This window comes from Opisthorchis viverrini, assembly GCF_000715545.1.
Source record: "Opisthorchis viverrini unplaced genomic scaffold opera_v5_2, whole genome shotgun sequence".
In the NCBI taxonomy this organism is placed as follows: Eukaryota; Metazoa; Platyhelminthes; class Trematoda; order Opisthorchiida; family Opisthorchiidae; genus Opisthorchis; species Opisthorchis viverrini.
Window position 1 is genome coordinate 2,586,936 of NW_008751658.1, and position 15,304 is coordinate 2,602,239.

Here is a 15,304-nt window from a genome sequence, read left to right on the forward strand (position 1 = left end):
CCAACCCTATAGTGGGAGAAGAGCCACCAATTTCAGTCATGCAGTGTCGTCGGAGAACCCGCACTTGACACAATTATATCCACATCTCCGCGGACTACTTAAACCTTTCCTGAGTGTTCCTCAGTGAAGATTACACAATTCCGGCACAATACTGGATGCCCTCGGAGTCACCCAACAGCTACGGTCCCCGCTTAACTTTTGGCATGGGAACCTCGGTACGATACTAAGACCGGAACACAACTACGCAGAAGCCTAAAGAAGCGTTGGTAGCAGATTGGGCAACCCATCGGTTATAGAAAGGGACGAAACCGTATCTGTAACCAGCTAAGTCAAATGAGCCCTCACCTTCTGACACCATAAAAGCCTGTCCACCAATTCTTTCACAGCTGAAGTATCTCTCTGAGATGAATACTGAAACAACGATGGGTACCCTCATTCGTTTCTGGACCACCATCCAATCGAACCTCAGAACGACGAACCAAATTTCACCGATTCGACCGACCATGTTCATGACCGAGCACACACGGTGTCAGGTAGCCTCACCGAATGCTTCCACAGTGAATACCAGTAGATCAGCATGTTTCCGCAGCATCACAAGGATACCAACCCTAGGATTCCCCGCATTTGTGATGACCTGTCAATGCGGGATCTAATATACTGGCGTTGAATCGTTGTACATCCTGGTTATTTCTTACCGTTCATTAACGGACCCAACGCCCTTAAACTGTGTACCGAATGCCAGATGCGATTAATCTGGTGGCTTCAAGCGTCATGTAAGATTCTAAGCCGCTCAAATCTTACGTTTTACGTGAGCCTGTAAGAGCACAAACCGGACAGGAGTCGAAATTATGGACACACTAGATAGTTTTGGATCATCAGTCCTTTATGTGGGATTACCTGTATAAACTGCAGATTTGCCCCAGGTATATCAGAAAATCAAAATAGGAATTGTGCACAACTGCATTGGGATCCAGGCTCTCTTCCAGCCCTCCCAATACCGTCTAGTTAGACAGACTCCACAGACACCAAGATCAGATAATTGAATCATCGCCTCGTGACAAAGACTCGAAAATCCCTAATGCTCGCTGGTCATCCTTTGAGTCTGGCTCAAAACAGAGTTCCCAACGCTAAAGTGTTGCTGTAGGAAAGGGAATGAAAAACACCAAAACCGTTTTTGTTTTGAACAACCATAACAGAAACTAGCGTTCTCTTCCTTCTCACGAAATGAATGACCGTTACTTAATTATTGTTCCAGTGCTCCATAGCTATCTGTCCTGTTGGTCGATTTGTTCGGTAAGCCTGGTAACTTTGTAGCACATGTGTTACTACCGACCGAGGTGAGAGGATCGGAGCGTGAGCTGAAGTGGTTCGGTATGTCGTTGTGTGTGTAAGTTCAAGCAAACTACTTCAAGGTGTGGTGATTTTCTGGCTGAGCAGTTCGAGGAATACACAGTAGAACGCGCTTAATTGTGGTCCCTGATGGCTATATTTCCAAAGCAAAATGGTGGTTGACTGTCAAGTGAGAAGCGCCCGTGGGATTCGTACCTAGTGCTGAGCTTTACTCTCGCAGAGCTTGCATGTTAGCTATTGATCCAATCGCAATATCCGTCTACTGAAATACGAGTTGAGACGAATTTGCTGGGAAGCAACAGTTTAGGTATCAGTAAATGTCATGTGAGTACTGAGACAAATACGCGAGGTAGAATAATTTCATTTCAGTTTCACGTTGGACAGTACGATCGTGTGGCGTGGGTTCGCCCACTGAGAACCTCACCTCTAGGAGCACTACATCTAAAGCGACCTTTGGTCGACCGCGCCCAACTTCCATTGTGATTCGTACCGAACGAGTGGCAGTCATTTTAATAGCAGTAGTGCGTGCTGATTTTCCTACGCTATCCAAACTCCAAGTGAGACAATGTAGGCGACCTGACATTAAAAAATGAAAATGGAAAGTGCGTAAGGTCCCTTCCGGTTTTACACGGTTCACATTTTCAAGGTGACAGTTCAGATCCTCGTGGTACAGTACACTCCCCTTTCAAATTTTGAGGCGATCGAAATGCTCTTTATAAGTCGGTCACGGCAACCGAACCATACGAGTGTTTTTAATCGGAATTTAGCGCCCAGTTTAACTGAAATATCCACTTACTTGAGAATGCTGAAAGTGATTCTTAATCAACTGTCCAATGTTTTGAGTATGCGATAAGTCCAGGGCTGCGTCCACCTCGTCCAAAATATACAGTGGTGCGGGTTTAAACAGCAACAGGGCAAGAATGAGAGAGAGTGCAGCAAGGGATCTGGAAAAAGGGTGAAATGATAGCTCAGGGCCATTGCTACGGTTATGAAATACACAAGTTGCCTGCGCAAACACAAAATATGGTAGAACCCCCTCCCCCGAACACGGAGAGCAGTTGAAGCGGTCTTGGTTAAGAGGGAGGCAGAATCTGTCGACTGCACTAGCGAACAATAGTTCAATGATACGCTGAAAACTGCATTAATAACGTGGACCCTATTTTCTGAAACAAAACAATACAATAAAAACAGCAAAGATAGCGAACTATCATAATCGTTAAGAAAGTCACCATCGTACGAATGCTAACTGGAATTGTGCCAAAAACCACCTTCCACACAAGTCGCGCACACTTCGCTTAGCCAGTGAGAAGCTAGTGGACCCAGAAGTCAAACGAAACTACCAGAACCAGCTCCTCTGAAGCCTGCCGGACAGAACGGTGTCGGATATAAACGACCACAGGGGAAACATTATCCAAAGTGCTACTCAAAGCCGGAATGTCTGTTTGCGGTACAACCCAGCCAACCCCATCCAAGCATTGGATCTCTGATAGGACCGTATCTTTGCTGGAGACCCGGTGACAGATTCCATCTGGTCGCCTCCACAGCACCACCCGGCGCATCATCCGACGCCAGGTGAAACTGAGTGTTCGCGCAGACCGAGAAGCTTGGTGGACCCAAAAGGTCGAAGAAATGGAAGATGCAAAGAATGCTGAAAACGTGCGCAAATCGTTCCACTTGATTCTTTTGACTGGTCCTCGGAAACCTCTTGTCAACGAAATAATCAGGGACCAAAATGGCTTCCTGATATGCGGCAAAGCAGAACGTTTGGACCGCTGGGCACGGCACTTCGGGCAGCAATTCAGCTGGCCATCTGCCACCTCCAATCCAGAAACCTGGCGTTCAACAGAAAGGTGGACCGTAAATATGGAGCCGCCTTCAGTCTCAGAAGCGTCCGAATGCATTTCTCTACTCAAGTGTCATCGTGCCGCTGGTCCTGACGACCTTCCACCTGCATTTTTCAAGGATGGCGGTGGATTCCTCAGCCAGTGCCTGTCTAGCCTATTTGAGTCCATCTGGGAGAAGGAGACGGTCCCAGAAAACTGAGGTGAATCGATAGTGGTGCCGATTTTCAAAAAGGGTACTCGCAGTGAATGTAACAACCACAGAGGTGTTAATTTGACGCCTGTTGTGACAAGGCTTCTGGCGTCTTATGGCGGCACGCGAAGTCTTGACTCGTGAGAATCAAGCGGGATTTCGACCGGGTAGAGGCTGCGTTGACCACACCTTCACACTCCGTCAGGTGTTAGAGCAACGCCACATGTACAGACGACCCACAATCCTGGTATTCCTTGACTTCAAGGGTGCGTTCGATTCTGTTGATCGATCAGTTCTGTTAACTACACTTGCTCAACAGGGTATGCCCCAGAAGTTTGTAAACATAATCCGATCTCTATATTCACATACTTCTGGGCGGGTGAGGGTGTATGGTGAGCTCTCCAAAAGCTTTCCTACAAAAAGTGGTGTCAGACAAGGATGCCCACTCTCCCCATTCTTGTTCAACTTCGTCATCGATGAAATAATGAGGCGAACACTGGACGGTTTTCAAAACTCCGGTGTTCAAATTGTTGCTGGCGAGAGCCTTGTCGATCTGGAGTACGCAGATGACATCGCCCTCATCTTTGAAGACCTTAGCGAAGCACAAGCCCTGTTGAATAAACTGACCGCCATCATACCATCATTTGGCATGCGCCTTGCACCTTCAAAGTGCAAAGTCCTGCTTCAGAACGTGCCATCTGCGAACATATCCCTTACAGTTCAAGGAGAACCACTGGAGATTGTGGAAAACTTTACATACCTCGGTAGTTGTATTAGCTCTGACGGAAGTGTGTCTGATGAAGTCAGTGCAAGAATCTCAAAGGCTCGAATCACGTTTGCTAATTTGCGTCACTTGTGGCGTCAAAAAGGCATCTCACTGGATCTTAAGGGTCGTGTGTACCAGGCTACAGTAAGGGCTGTGTTGTTGTATGGGTGCGAGACATGGCCTCTTCGGGTAGATGATGTGAGACGTCTTCAGGTTTTCGACCACCGATGCCTCAGAAGCGTGGCTGGCTTTGGATGGCGTCAGCGTGTCAGTAACGAGGCGATTAGAAAACGGGTATTTGGTTTTGCTGCAGGCACGTCAATCCGGGAAAACATCCAGCATCATCGACTGCGATGGCTCGGTCATGTGCTACGCATGCCGAAACACCGTCTACCGAGACGAGTGTTGTTCTCCGTGCCTCCTTCAGGATGGCGCAAACCGCGAGGTGGACAGCACATGACTTGGCAGAAAGGCGTCAAAGAGAGTTTGGGTGTTGTTCGTGTTGTACGCCTCCCAGGATGGGGTCCTCGTGACCCCGTCTGTGCTTGGCTGGAGACGTTGCAAGAAATGGCGGCTAATCGATGTCAATGTCGTTCTTGCTGTCAGTTTCTTTCCAGATTGTCTGATTGAGCGGTTGGAGGTGTAGGCACCTCAGTATGCTTGACTTAGTCCAGCACCAGGTCCCCTCCCTCACCCACTCTTTTTCTCTTCTCTTCTCTGTGGGGCTTTTAATACAATTATATATATAACTAGACGAACCTTATAGTTGTACGGTAGTGAAGCATCAGTGGCAACACTGATGTTGCTGTCTTTGGTGATGATGATGAATAGCGAGCGACTGCTTTAGCTATGTGCCGAACACAGACTATTTTGAAAATGCACTAACTTCCGAAATAACCACAGTCATCTTGGCACATTGCACACAGCGCGCCAGCCGACGACGTATATGATATACTTAGTAGTACAAAATGAAATCATTGGAATCGCCATCTCTCTTCGGGGGAATCGCACGCTAAGTCGTTCCTTTCGGCGAATGATGTTATGCATCCTCAGGGAAAGCACATCTATTCGAATGAGCCTCGTGAGTGCAACAAGTTGCATCAATATGTAAGTTGTTTTTTAATACTCACGGTTCTAAAAGTCACGTAAATGAGGGCGGCGACGGTGTCGTACATTGTGCACTAAGCGGTTTCTGTCTGAACATTAGTAACCAATACTCTACACAGAAAGCTGGAAGCTCCCAGGTGAATTAAAAAAATGTGTTACATAGCTGACCTGCGAAGTTTACCGCATTGTTCATGTTATGTTTGCCCTCTACACTGCGTATAATGGGGTTTCGACATTTCATTAGGACAACAAAATGGACTCGAATATCATAGCAACTGAAAAATGAAGCGGCTTGGTGCAACACATTCAGTTGCTGAAAAGCAACGAGAGATTCAGCTGGGTTCTAGATAAGTTTGCCGTCAAAAACAAATTGGTGGGTTTGCAAATGAGTGTATTCCGCTAAAATGGAGTTTAGTTCACCTACCTAGTCTTTAACGATGAATACCGCTGCTCTTCAAGACAGTAACCGTTCTTTGAAGGGGTCAATTTTTCATACATTACTGTGATATTTAAGTTTCATATTTGGAAACAAGCTTGTGTGTTGCGATGAATCACGTACCTGATTGGCTAAGAATGTGGAAAACACATGAAAATGGTCTTCGTTGAGAGAAAATGCATCTTAGAGACAGCTAGGGTGGTCTTTGTTAGGAGCTGAGTGGTGGTTCCTCAGAACGCACCAATTCTTAGCCGAACCTTACGATACCGGAGTAAAATGGTTTCAATTTCAACGGATAGTTGGTTTCTGTTGGAGGGAGGTGAATGGAAAGGACTACTGTACTCTGCTCGTTCGTCTCAGTATTCTCGTAAAAAGACCAAACTAGTCAGCCTAGAAACCAAAATGGAAGTTCCGAAATTCCCGCATTATTGATAATGAAGTTCGATCATTAAAAAATCTCATATTCGCTCAGAACGGAATCCATAATAATTGACCCGTTGTCTACAAGAGACTCCAGGATATGTCCATGAAAATGCGGTCGTTTTTGCTGAGATGAATTTACATTTACAATTAGGTTCATCAACGGAGGAGTAACGTCTTGTGGTTTTTGTATTATCAACACTCACCAAAAATAACAAACGGGTCAGAACTACGTCGTGCAACAGTATTCAGAAGGTCAGATTCCTGCCACTGAATGCGTGAGACATTCAACTCCACTAGATGCTGACCAGACAGACAACGCTCCCTCAATATGCAGCTTGTCACAGACTTGTATCAAAGCTAGACAGCGAGTCGGCGTTGGACCAAGTTCAGACAGTGTCCCTCCAATAAAGTAACCTGATGCCGTTGTATTTTCGGCACTCACGCTCTCGCACACGCTTGTTCGCAATAAAGCTGTTATGTTCCCTTTGATGAGTATTTTTTCCGGCACTGGGCACAGGAGCGTGTAGTCAGATACAACAGGTTGGCGAATCAACAGATGTAACCAGACAGTGACCTTGATGCTAGAAGGCTATGCAATTATTATTAAGGGTCAACTTAAATCAGTGGGCTTACTGTGAACCATGGATCTAAGGTGGACGGTATCTGAGTGTTGTAGTTTCATTCACGCACAGTAGAGAATGGGGGGAACAGACTACTTCGCAACCCTCTACGTATTTGCAGATTTTGCATTGGGCCGATAAACGGTGCACTAGGTCGAGTTGGATGCCCATTTGAGGCCGAAGAGGACGGCTATAGGTGTTCGACAATGAGTATGGGGATGCACAAGAAGTTACCATATCATTGTTGACCCCAAGATCACATGGGACCCAGTTTACACGGTGTCACCGTTCATGTGCGTTTACGCACAAAATGAAAGGACAGTCAGAGCGACATATCTGTTATTTACACGCAGCTGCAGTAATGTGTAAACGTGGCTGGAACGCCACTATGTGTCATATTGAGAATATTTAACATCCTTGCATAAGCATTTCTGCATCATATTTGGACATCAAAAATCGTGACTAGTGATTTGGCTTTCACTACAAACCCTGATTAAACGCTGAATAGATGGTAGCGACTAGCGATACCAGTACCCGTGCACGGCGGTACTGTCGGTCTATCAGGAGGTTCGGCTCCGTTTACTGATCGCTGTTAGTCAGCACTAATCACGTTCGCGACAGTCTACGAAGCTCTGAGCAGATGCACCTTTATGACATCTCGTATTGTGTACATCCTAAAGAGTTCCTCTTGGTTTTTGTCGCAGTTAAGCAAAACGCTTATATACCTACTGATCAAAATAGTTTCGAGCGAAGTGCCAATAAACTGTTATTTTGACTGCATAGGGATCACTTCACTCTATTTCCTCTAGCTACCTGAAACAACGAACGTCCGGTCTGAGGCTGCTACTTCCGATAACCATCATTCAGATGACAGCAATCTCCCCCAATCGGTCACAGGCATTATTTCAGTTTCCATACAGACGTCAAACATTGCTTAAAAGTCAATAGTACACTAGACCGTGTGCCCGCTATCCTAGCTTGGTGTCTTTTTCATAACGGGGATTCGAACAATTAAAAGTGCGCACATTGGGATACTCTTTACATCTGAGGCACTTGTGGGTGGACGACATGGCGCAGAGCAGCCACTTCCTAAGAGCAATATCTCCTAAATTTCCCTCAAAGTAAGCCACCGTGGCCGTTCTGAAACCGTATAAATGCTGATCACCCGTAGAAAACATTTCAGTTTTCAGACTTCAATATCTTCTAAACCTCTTAGGATGTTTACACAATACGCTACTCATAACAACATCATAAACGAGAGAATCAGATGAGTTCTAGGTGCGTCTCCCGTCAAAACTAAAGTGGTATACAGATGAGCGCATAAACTTTAGGATGGTGTTTCTCCCAAAATGTGGAAATATTGATGGAGTTTGCAGTGTCGTCAAAACAGAGTTTTGTTAGTCAGGACATTTCAAAGATGAACTAGGCAAAAAACCGACCAAAAACGTAGACGGGGTCCTTGTGTTCAACTCCTGATTCTGTTCATGATAGTAGCGAGGATAGGCTCGCCTAAGTCTTTCAAACGCAGACTCAGCACTGGTTTATTAAGCAGTCCAACTGAAGAACTTAGAACTATTGCACTGAATGTTAGAAATGAACTCACCGCTGACCCCCACTCAGTTCACTGAGGGAATCTTTCCATACATCACCAAAGGCCACCTTGATCTCTAGACCATCCAAAACCGTCATGTTCTCAGGGGGAAGGAGTCGAGCTTTGCTCCCCGGAAGAAGTGTGCCGAAGATATTACAAAATTCCTGAACGAAGAAAGCGGAGCAAGATAATGAGACTGTTTATAGGGTGCAGATGCATTAACAGCTCCTTCTAGAAAGCAACTCGCTCCGCCTAGGTACCAAGCGTGTGGATGAGGTCACTATCACTCCTTTAGCAAGTTATACTGGTCGTTGCATGCTGAAATGGACCCCGTATAAGCCCACTTGGCACTAAAGTTAATGAAAAAAGTCAGTTCCGGTCAATCCACCTGGTTCAGTTTTCCCGTGAGATTAGTGTGGCGTATGCACCATCGTGAACTGCGGGCACCGAAGGCTTTGATTTCGGGCACGACTAGGAGTGGAATCTTCCTTTTTCAGGATCTATTTTCATCGTTTTGTCTTGTACAGACATGTTTCAACATTATCGGTCTGTTGTAAATCAGTCATTGATGTGATCCTGTTGTGAGATCGCGGTGCTTGCGCTTTGAGACTTACAGTCTGCGGAGGCGATTCCCCATTCCGTGAAAACCGGTTTTGATCACAAAATATGGGAAATGTTCGCTATCAAGCCATGCAGATCTACACTTCGACAATTCGACTTCCGAACGACTGCAACAAAGCGCTTAGGAAGCCCATTTGGCTGGAAAATTTCTGAAATTAGATATCAAGTAATCAACTGGAAAAGTTTGGAACCGGTTGAGAAGTTGTCGTTCTGAAAGGGCCTACTAAACAGTTGGTAGTTTTACAGCTGGGAATGTTTCGCCTTTGATGCAAAGGGTCAGTCAGGCCAAGTGAGCAGGCTACTAAGTTGGCAGATATTATTATGCAGGAGGAGGATTCTGAACAGAAATTTTTAGGTGGATTCCTGTACCCACCCAAGATGTTTCGGCGTAAAGTAGGTGGGACTTTCGTCGTGATTAAACGAGACAAGGTTAGTGAGTTTTACAACTATCTGAAGGGCCTGACTCCACACATCAAACTTAGTATGAAGATAGAGTCAACTTCCACTACAATACCCTTCTTAGACCGAATGACATATAAGGTCGGAGGAAAACTAAATACCACATTATATGCGAAACCCACTGACACTGAAGCGACTTTGAATTGCTCGTCTACCCATCCGAAGTCGTTATACGCCGGTATTGCTTGCCTAATGTTCAGCCAAGTGAAAGCCCTGTGCATAGAAGTTAACTGGAGAGCGATCTAAATTGAAACAACAAACTTTGGGGCAGTTAATATACAGTTAGTTTGATTAGGCATCATTTACGAAGGGTATTGGTACCTGTGGCGAAACCCAACGGGGAGTGGATTGAGACTACCGTTATTCCATGTAGACCACTATAAACTAGGGACATCCGAAGTCATCCGAAGGATTCTAAGCACGGCTAACGAAAGAGTAGCATTCCAGAAGGAAAACACTGCGCTGGTGCAATTGAAGGATCGTCTTCCGGCGAACAAAATTAACTGCTAAGTTAACACTAAAGTCTATATAGAACAGAAGGCCAGATAACTTCATACCAGAATAGACGAGCACACAAGAAAATAAACAAGCCACCGAGAAACAGATATACATCGAGTATCATTGAGGGATCCAGCGAGGCGGAACATGCACTGAACACAGGAAAAAAGTAAATTTGGAAAAGGTTGGAGTTTCGGGGCTGAGACTACGGTTCACGTCACAGAAACTAGTGGCCGAGGCGGTGGAAATCGCTAGGCATCCCAGTTTGGATAGAATGGAAGGCGTAGCACCGGCAAGCGTGTGGAGAGTGGTTTTAGACCAACGGAGCTGGCAGGTGGTGGTGTGCAGCTATCAGCAAACAGGAGTCATCAACAGAAGTAGCTTAGACATGAAGCGCATGAACCAACTCGATCGAAAAATCCATCTTATCTCACATATCTCAACTAAGTTACCGCAACACTTAGTAACCCATACACAGGCAAATTTATCAGTGCTGCCCAAAGTGAATCACCCATTGAAGCGTCATGAACCGGAAGATCTAGGATCCTAACCCGGTCAAAAATGATTTGAAATCCCTCTAATCTATCGACCGTGAGATTTAAGCGACCACAGTAACCGATGCGAACTTTTAACTGACATTCAACACTGATGTAGTGTGCTAAGCTGAAGAGCTCCTATTGACTGGTTCTCTCTCTGCCTTAAAACCCGATCACCTTAGTAACCTACTCACTTGGCTTAAAGGAGCTTTTGTGTCAAAAGCAAAATGTTACGCAGCTACAAAGCTATTGGCTGTTTACAAAGCCCTTCTTACATATGAAATGTGTCCACTATACGCGCACAGTAAATCATATTGGCTCAATGTACATTGGAGCACTGCCTTTAGACGACACCATTTACTTCAAAGAGTATTTTTTATCAGAATTTCCATGAAGTTTCTAAATTCATTCGACTGTTCACGCTAGGCGAAAAGCCACGTGTTAAATAACCATAAGGAAACTTCCATGATCAAAGTACGAAACCACAGTAACTACGATCAATACGTATCGCAAACTCACCTCATTAACCTTGTTGTAGGCACTCATTAGAACCTCCTTTTTCCGTTTGTCCAAATCATCAATGACAGCTTGAATTTTGCGCTTATCAGCCAAAACGATCTCCTGTCGTCTTATCAGTTCGGCATACTGTTCTTCGGCACTCCCAAGCATGTTCATGGCCCGCATATTCACTGTGCGACTAAGACGTTCTCGGCGTTCCTTCAGTGTTTGTATCCGCCGACGCGCCTCGTTGGGATCTCGGGTGGTAAAACAGTATGCGCCATTTTCGACACCAAAATGTTGACGCTCCTCAGTGATCCAAGGATGTGCCGTTAACAGGCGTTCGATCTTAATTCAATTAAAATAGGCGCTTCTGTATTATTAGTGTTATTGACAAAGAGGGTTACGGTTCATAAACAGAAAAAAATGATTCCCTGCGGCGAAAAACAACAACTCACAAACAATATACGAACGATGTCTCCTGATAAAGTGCAGCAGAATCATCAAAAGTGAGTACACAACTCGTTGGAAGGTTTTAAAGCAAGCAGTTATAAGCCTAAGGAATTCAAGGGATGGGTCGCACGACATCATGTTGCCACCAAGGATGCAACCCGCTCAGCAGGTAAGAGCGGATAAATAAGGGTGTTCAGTGGTTTGTGACCATGCTGCACGAGAAAATATGCAAATGCACGATGGAAGATAACCGACCCTATCTGTCAATATTTAAATGTACGGTGAATACAAAACCTACCTTACAACCGGCTTCTTCACTTTCTTTTGTCTGTAACTCCAGCTGATGCATGAGCTTCTCGATTTGGACATTAGTTTGATTGATATTTTGTACGAGTTGGTTGACACGCTTTTCGGCAGCTGCCAAGGCACGTACTGTCTCGTCAATCAGATTGCGCTGCTTTGTGACCGCGGCTCGAGCCTCTTGCAATTCTCTCGTAGCCTTCTTTAATTCTTCAGTGCACTTTGCGACTTCATCCTCCGCTGCCTTCAGACTGGCTTCCGCCTCTTGTAAGGTCAGCTTGAAAACGATTGGAAGAATAAGTGTACGGTGCAGTATGGAGTCAGAACATAGGAAACAGCAAGCCGAATACCGAAAATGCCAATATCTTATGTTGCTGTGGAGTTTTCGTACAAGTTTGACCGAAGCGCAAAGCACTTCCCCTTTGGAATTAGGTAACGGAGAGATAACACATTACCGCCACCCTTAATGAATTCCTGATCAGAACTTTATCAGATATTGTAGACACTCCTGCTAAGAGTTGAGTAACGAAACTAGGGGATAATGGAATTGTTGGTATAAAAATAATCAAATAATGAATCGTTCAGCTGTAGCACCCTTTCGGTGCCACTGCCATGCCACCGGAAGGGAGCACGAGGGCTGAGATACTGCCAGGTTGCCCAAGCCTAGACAGGGAAAGTCGAATGCAGAGATCGGGTTTGAACGACGACCCTTCCGGTCAGTAAATTCGCGCTCTGACCACTGATCCATCTTGTTGGTATAACACACCAAAATTCACCAGCGTATAGTCTTTGGATAGCAAGTGATAAAACGAAGTTGAGTAGGTGGCGTTCATCGCTCTATCCAGAACTACGTGGGTATGACATCAACCACTATATTGTGACGTACGACATGTCTCGCCGCGGATCGCCAACTGAGGCTAAGGCAATTATTGAGGCAACTGGGTTTTCTAATCAGGACTTCCGCATCCGTTACCCTTTTGCCTGCGCCTGGACAAAAAAGGGTCAATGACTGAGACAAAGCATAGTGGCGTAATCAGCACAGTCCACAGCATTTGATACTTGAACTTTTTGGGATCCAGAAAGATGTCAGAATCTCACCTACAAAGGAATTCCGTGGAGAAAGGCAAGCTACAGACTAAGAGTATCAGTATTATTTGTAGGGCTGCCTTCCAGACCTCCGACCAAGGAGCAGCTTCGCAGCAAAGCCTCATGTGAGTCGAACTTCCGTTGAATATCTGAGACAGCCACCACAGTAGTAACTCTTTTAAAGGGAGACCATTTAAAAGTAAATAGGCCCTTGGTTGAGATGGTACAAGTACTGAGAAAATTTGGAAACTTAGTCCGTAAGCCAGCTGGCCTGTTATTGTTAGTGAATATTCCCCTTAGACAACGTGGTGCGGGATAATGGCCGCAAGTTAAACCATCAAGATATCTGGTGCTTAACATGCACATATCCCGGAGACTTCAGCACCGGAGCATGACGTCTGTAGCAAGCCGACAGAACATTCTAGCGATCAGGAAGGATAAGGTGCATAAAGCTAAACATGGTCGTGTAAGCGGCCTGCTCGAAACAGCAATCAAATTTTATGATGGAACTAAATTATTGAGAGAAAGCTCGCTTACTTTCAACACGTTCAATTCTTTTGTCAGTTCTTCCGCTTCCAGACGTAAAGTCTCTTTCACGGCTGTCTTATCTCTCAATGCGTTCGCTGTTGCCTCAACACGGGTTTTCGCTTCGGTCAGGGCAGCTTCCGCTTCATGTTTTTCTTTCTCCCTCTCAGCAGCCGCATTAACAGCCTTCGTATGGGCCTGTTCAGCTTTAGTACATGCTTTTGCTAAGCGATCTTTTGCTTGCTCCAATGCCGAAGCAACTCGCTCTAAATAGCGGGACATCAAAAACAAATAGACGGTGAGATGTGAGTTAAGGATGTGCTTCAACACAATGTGATGCAAATACAGAGTGCGTACTGTGCGAAATAACATACGGATGGAGCCGTAAGGTGTATATGAAGATGGCAATGATTGTGCAACACCAAGTTGTGAGTTCCCGATCTGTAAGTCGGAGATGCCGTCAAGTAATCTGCTGGGGATAATGAAACGAACCAAATTAACTGATTCCAGCTCACTCCAGCAGACGTAGATTTGATGGCCGAACAGGCGGGGATCTAACGGTAACCAGCCGCGCCGAAAATGCAGCTCCGGAAAGTGACTAGTTCCTTAATGCGTTGCACGAATACTCCTTTAAGAGATACAGCAGAACCTCACAGATGCGAAACAGTTGGTATGAACTGAAAGCAAAATGATACTAAGAAACTCACCCAGTTCCTCTCTAGTTGCAATCACATCCGCCTTTAGTCGGTGCTTATCAGTTTGACGTAGTTCCGTCTCCAGAATGCCCAACTGATGGCGAGCGGCGTCCAAGGCCTCCCGCAACTGCGCGATCTCTTGAGATCTTTTTCGGGCTGCCTGTAGATTGAAGTCACCGCGCTTCAATTCATCTTCTGCCTTTTGAGCTATCGATTCTAGTTGATTACAGCTGAACAACCGGGATAACAGGCTCTCTGATGCTGGTGCACGGCTGCCACCAGAAAGAGTTCCCTGATGGTAGATGGAGAGGGAAAACCTGATGTCAGGAAACATGTGTTGTTCATGTAGAAACGTTTGGTTGTTTGGCAGGAGAACAGTTGGAAATAACCCATTCGTATTATAAGTGTGCCTTGAGCAATCGAAAGCCGGTGCAATGAAAAACTTTGAGGTGAGCGTGAAGAGGAACCTTACACCACGTAAGTGAAAAACCGACACGCTTTATCGTTTTAAGAAGATAGCCCTATTTCGGAGGAACAAACAAGCTTTCATGAACCGTACAGCCATACCGTCATTGAACTGTTTCGAATAGTATGTTTTATGAGATTGTATCATCATGGGAAAAATACCACACATCGGAGAGATACTGGTTTGCTTTATCCATCGGTAAGACGTCTTACAAGACCAAAACAGTACACCGAGCACCGTCAACCAACTAGCACCACTCCCGGTTTTCGGAACAAATGTGTACTGATGTGCAAGTTTCTACTCATGCAGGCGGTCAAGTAGAAGGCGTTTGAATACTCATCACCCGCGACAGATGGTGAAAACCATTCAGTGTGTTTGATTTTGTTCGACTCAGACAAATCAGAAATCTGACGGGTCAGGCCTTATTGACGGGATGGTCATGCGGTCCATAATTACTAGGCCAAGATATATTCGGCATCCTCTACTATCTGAATAAATCCAATGGTCCGCACTTTTCTTCCACGGAATAGCCTTTTCTAAGTCTTCACTTTCCACAAAAACACAGACCACTGATCATGAAAATGAGGACTGGTGGAAGAAGAATGAAGGATTCGACGTCCCGCGCCATCATTCCTGATAAAAGATAACCGAAAGCGCACAATGCATTAAGATACGCATTAAGTTACTGGTAAAGATGTGGTGGGAGTCAGGGAAGCTAAGTCACATGCAGCTTTTCGTTTTAGTTAAGACTAATCGGATGGGTGTACAGCGAAGTGTGCGGTTGCCAAGAAATACAGAGTCTAGTGAATACAAACTGACAAAACTGATAAAGAGATGAGA

The 15,304-nt window shown here is 45.4% G+C and overlaps 2 protein-coding genes across 2 annotated transcripts in view; one reads left to right on the forward strand and one right to left on the reverse strand.

The window, feature by feature from the left end:
- The window catches only part of T265_12485 (hypothetical protein), a gene marked incomplete at both ends in the record, with an annotated part of 13,671 nt that extends 10,745 nt beyond the window's left edge, over nt 1-2,926 (forward strand). Inside the window, 2 exon segments of the mRNA XM_009164009.1 lie at nt 2,576-2,652; nt 2,661-2,926. Coding sequence (XP_009162273.1) covers nt 2,576-2,652; nt 2,661-2,926 — 343 coding nt within the window.
- Nucleotides 1-15,304, reverse strand: part of T265_00213 (hypothetical protein) — a gene marked incomplete at both ends in the record, with an annotated part of 46,811 nt that overhangs the window by 3,583 nt on the left and 27,924 nt on the right. The window contains 6 exons of the mRNA XM_009163921.1: nt 2,147-2,294; nt 8,340-8,491; nt 10,961-11,287; nt 11,691-11,969; nt 13,316-13,857; nt 14,011-14,290. Coding sequence (XP_009162185.1) covers nt 2,147-2,294; nt 8,340-8,491; nt 10,961-11,287; nt 11,691-11,969; nt 13,316-13,857; nt 14,011-14,290 — 1,728 coding nt within the window. The remainder of the gene's footprint in view (nt 1-2,146; nt 2,295-8,339; nt 8,492-10,960; nt 11,288-11,690; nt 11,970-13,315; nt 13,858-14,010; nt 14,291-15,304) is intronic.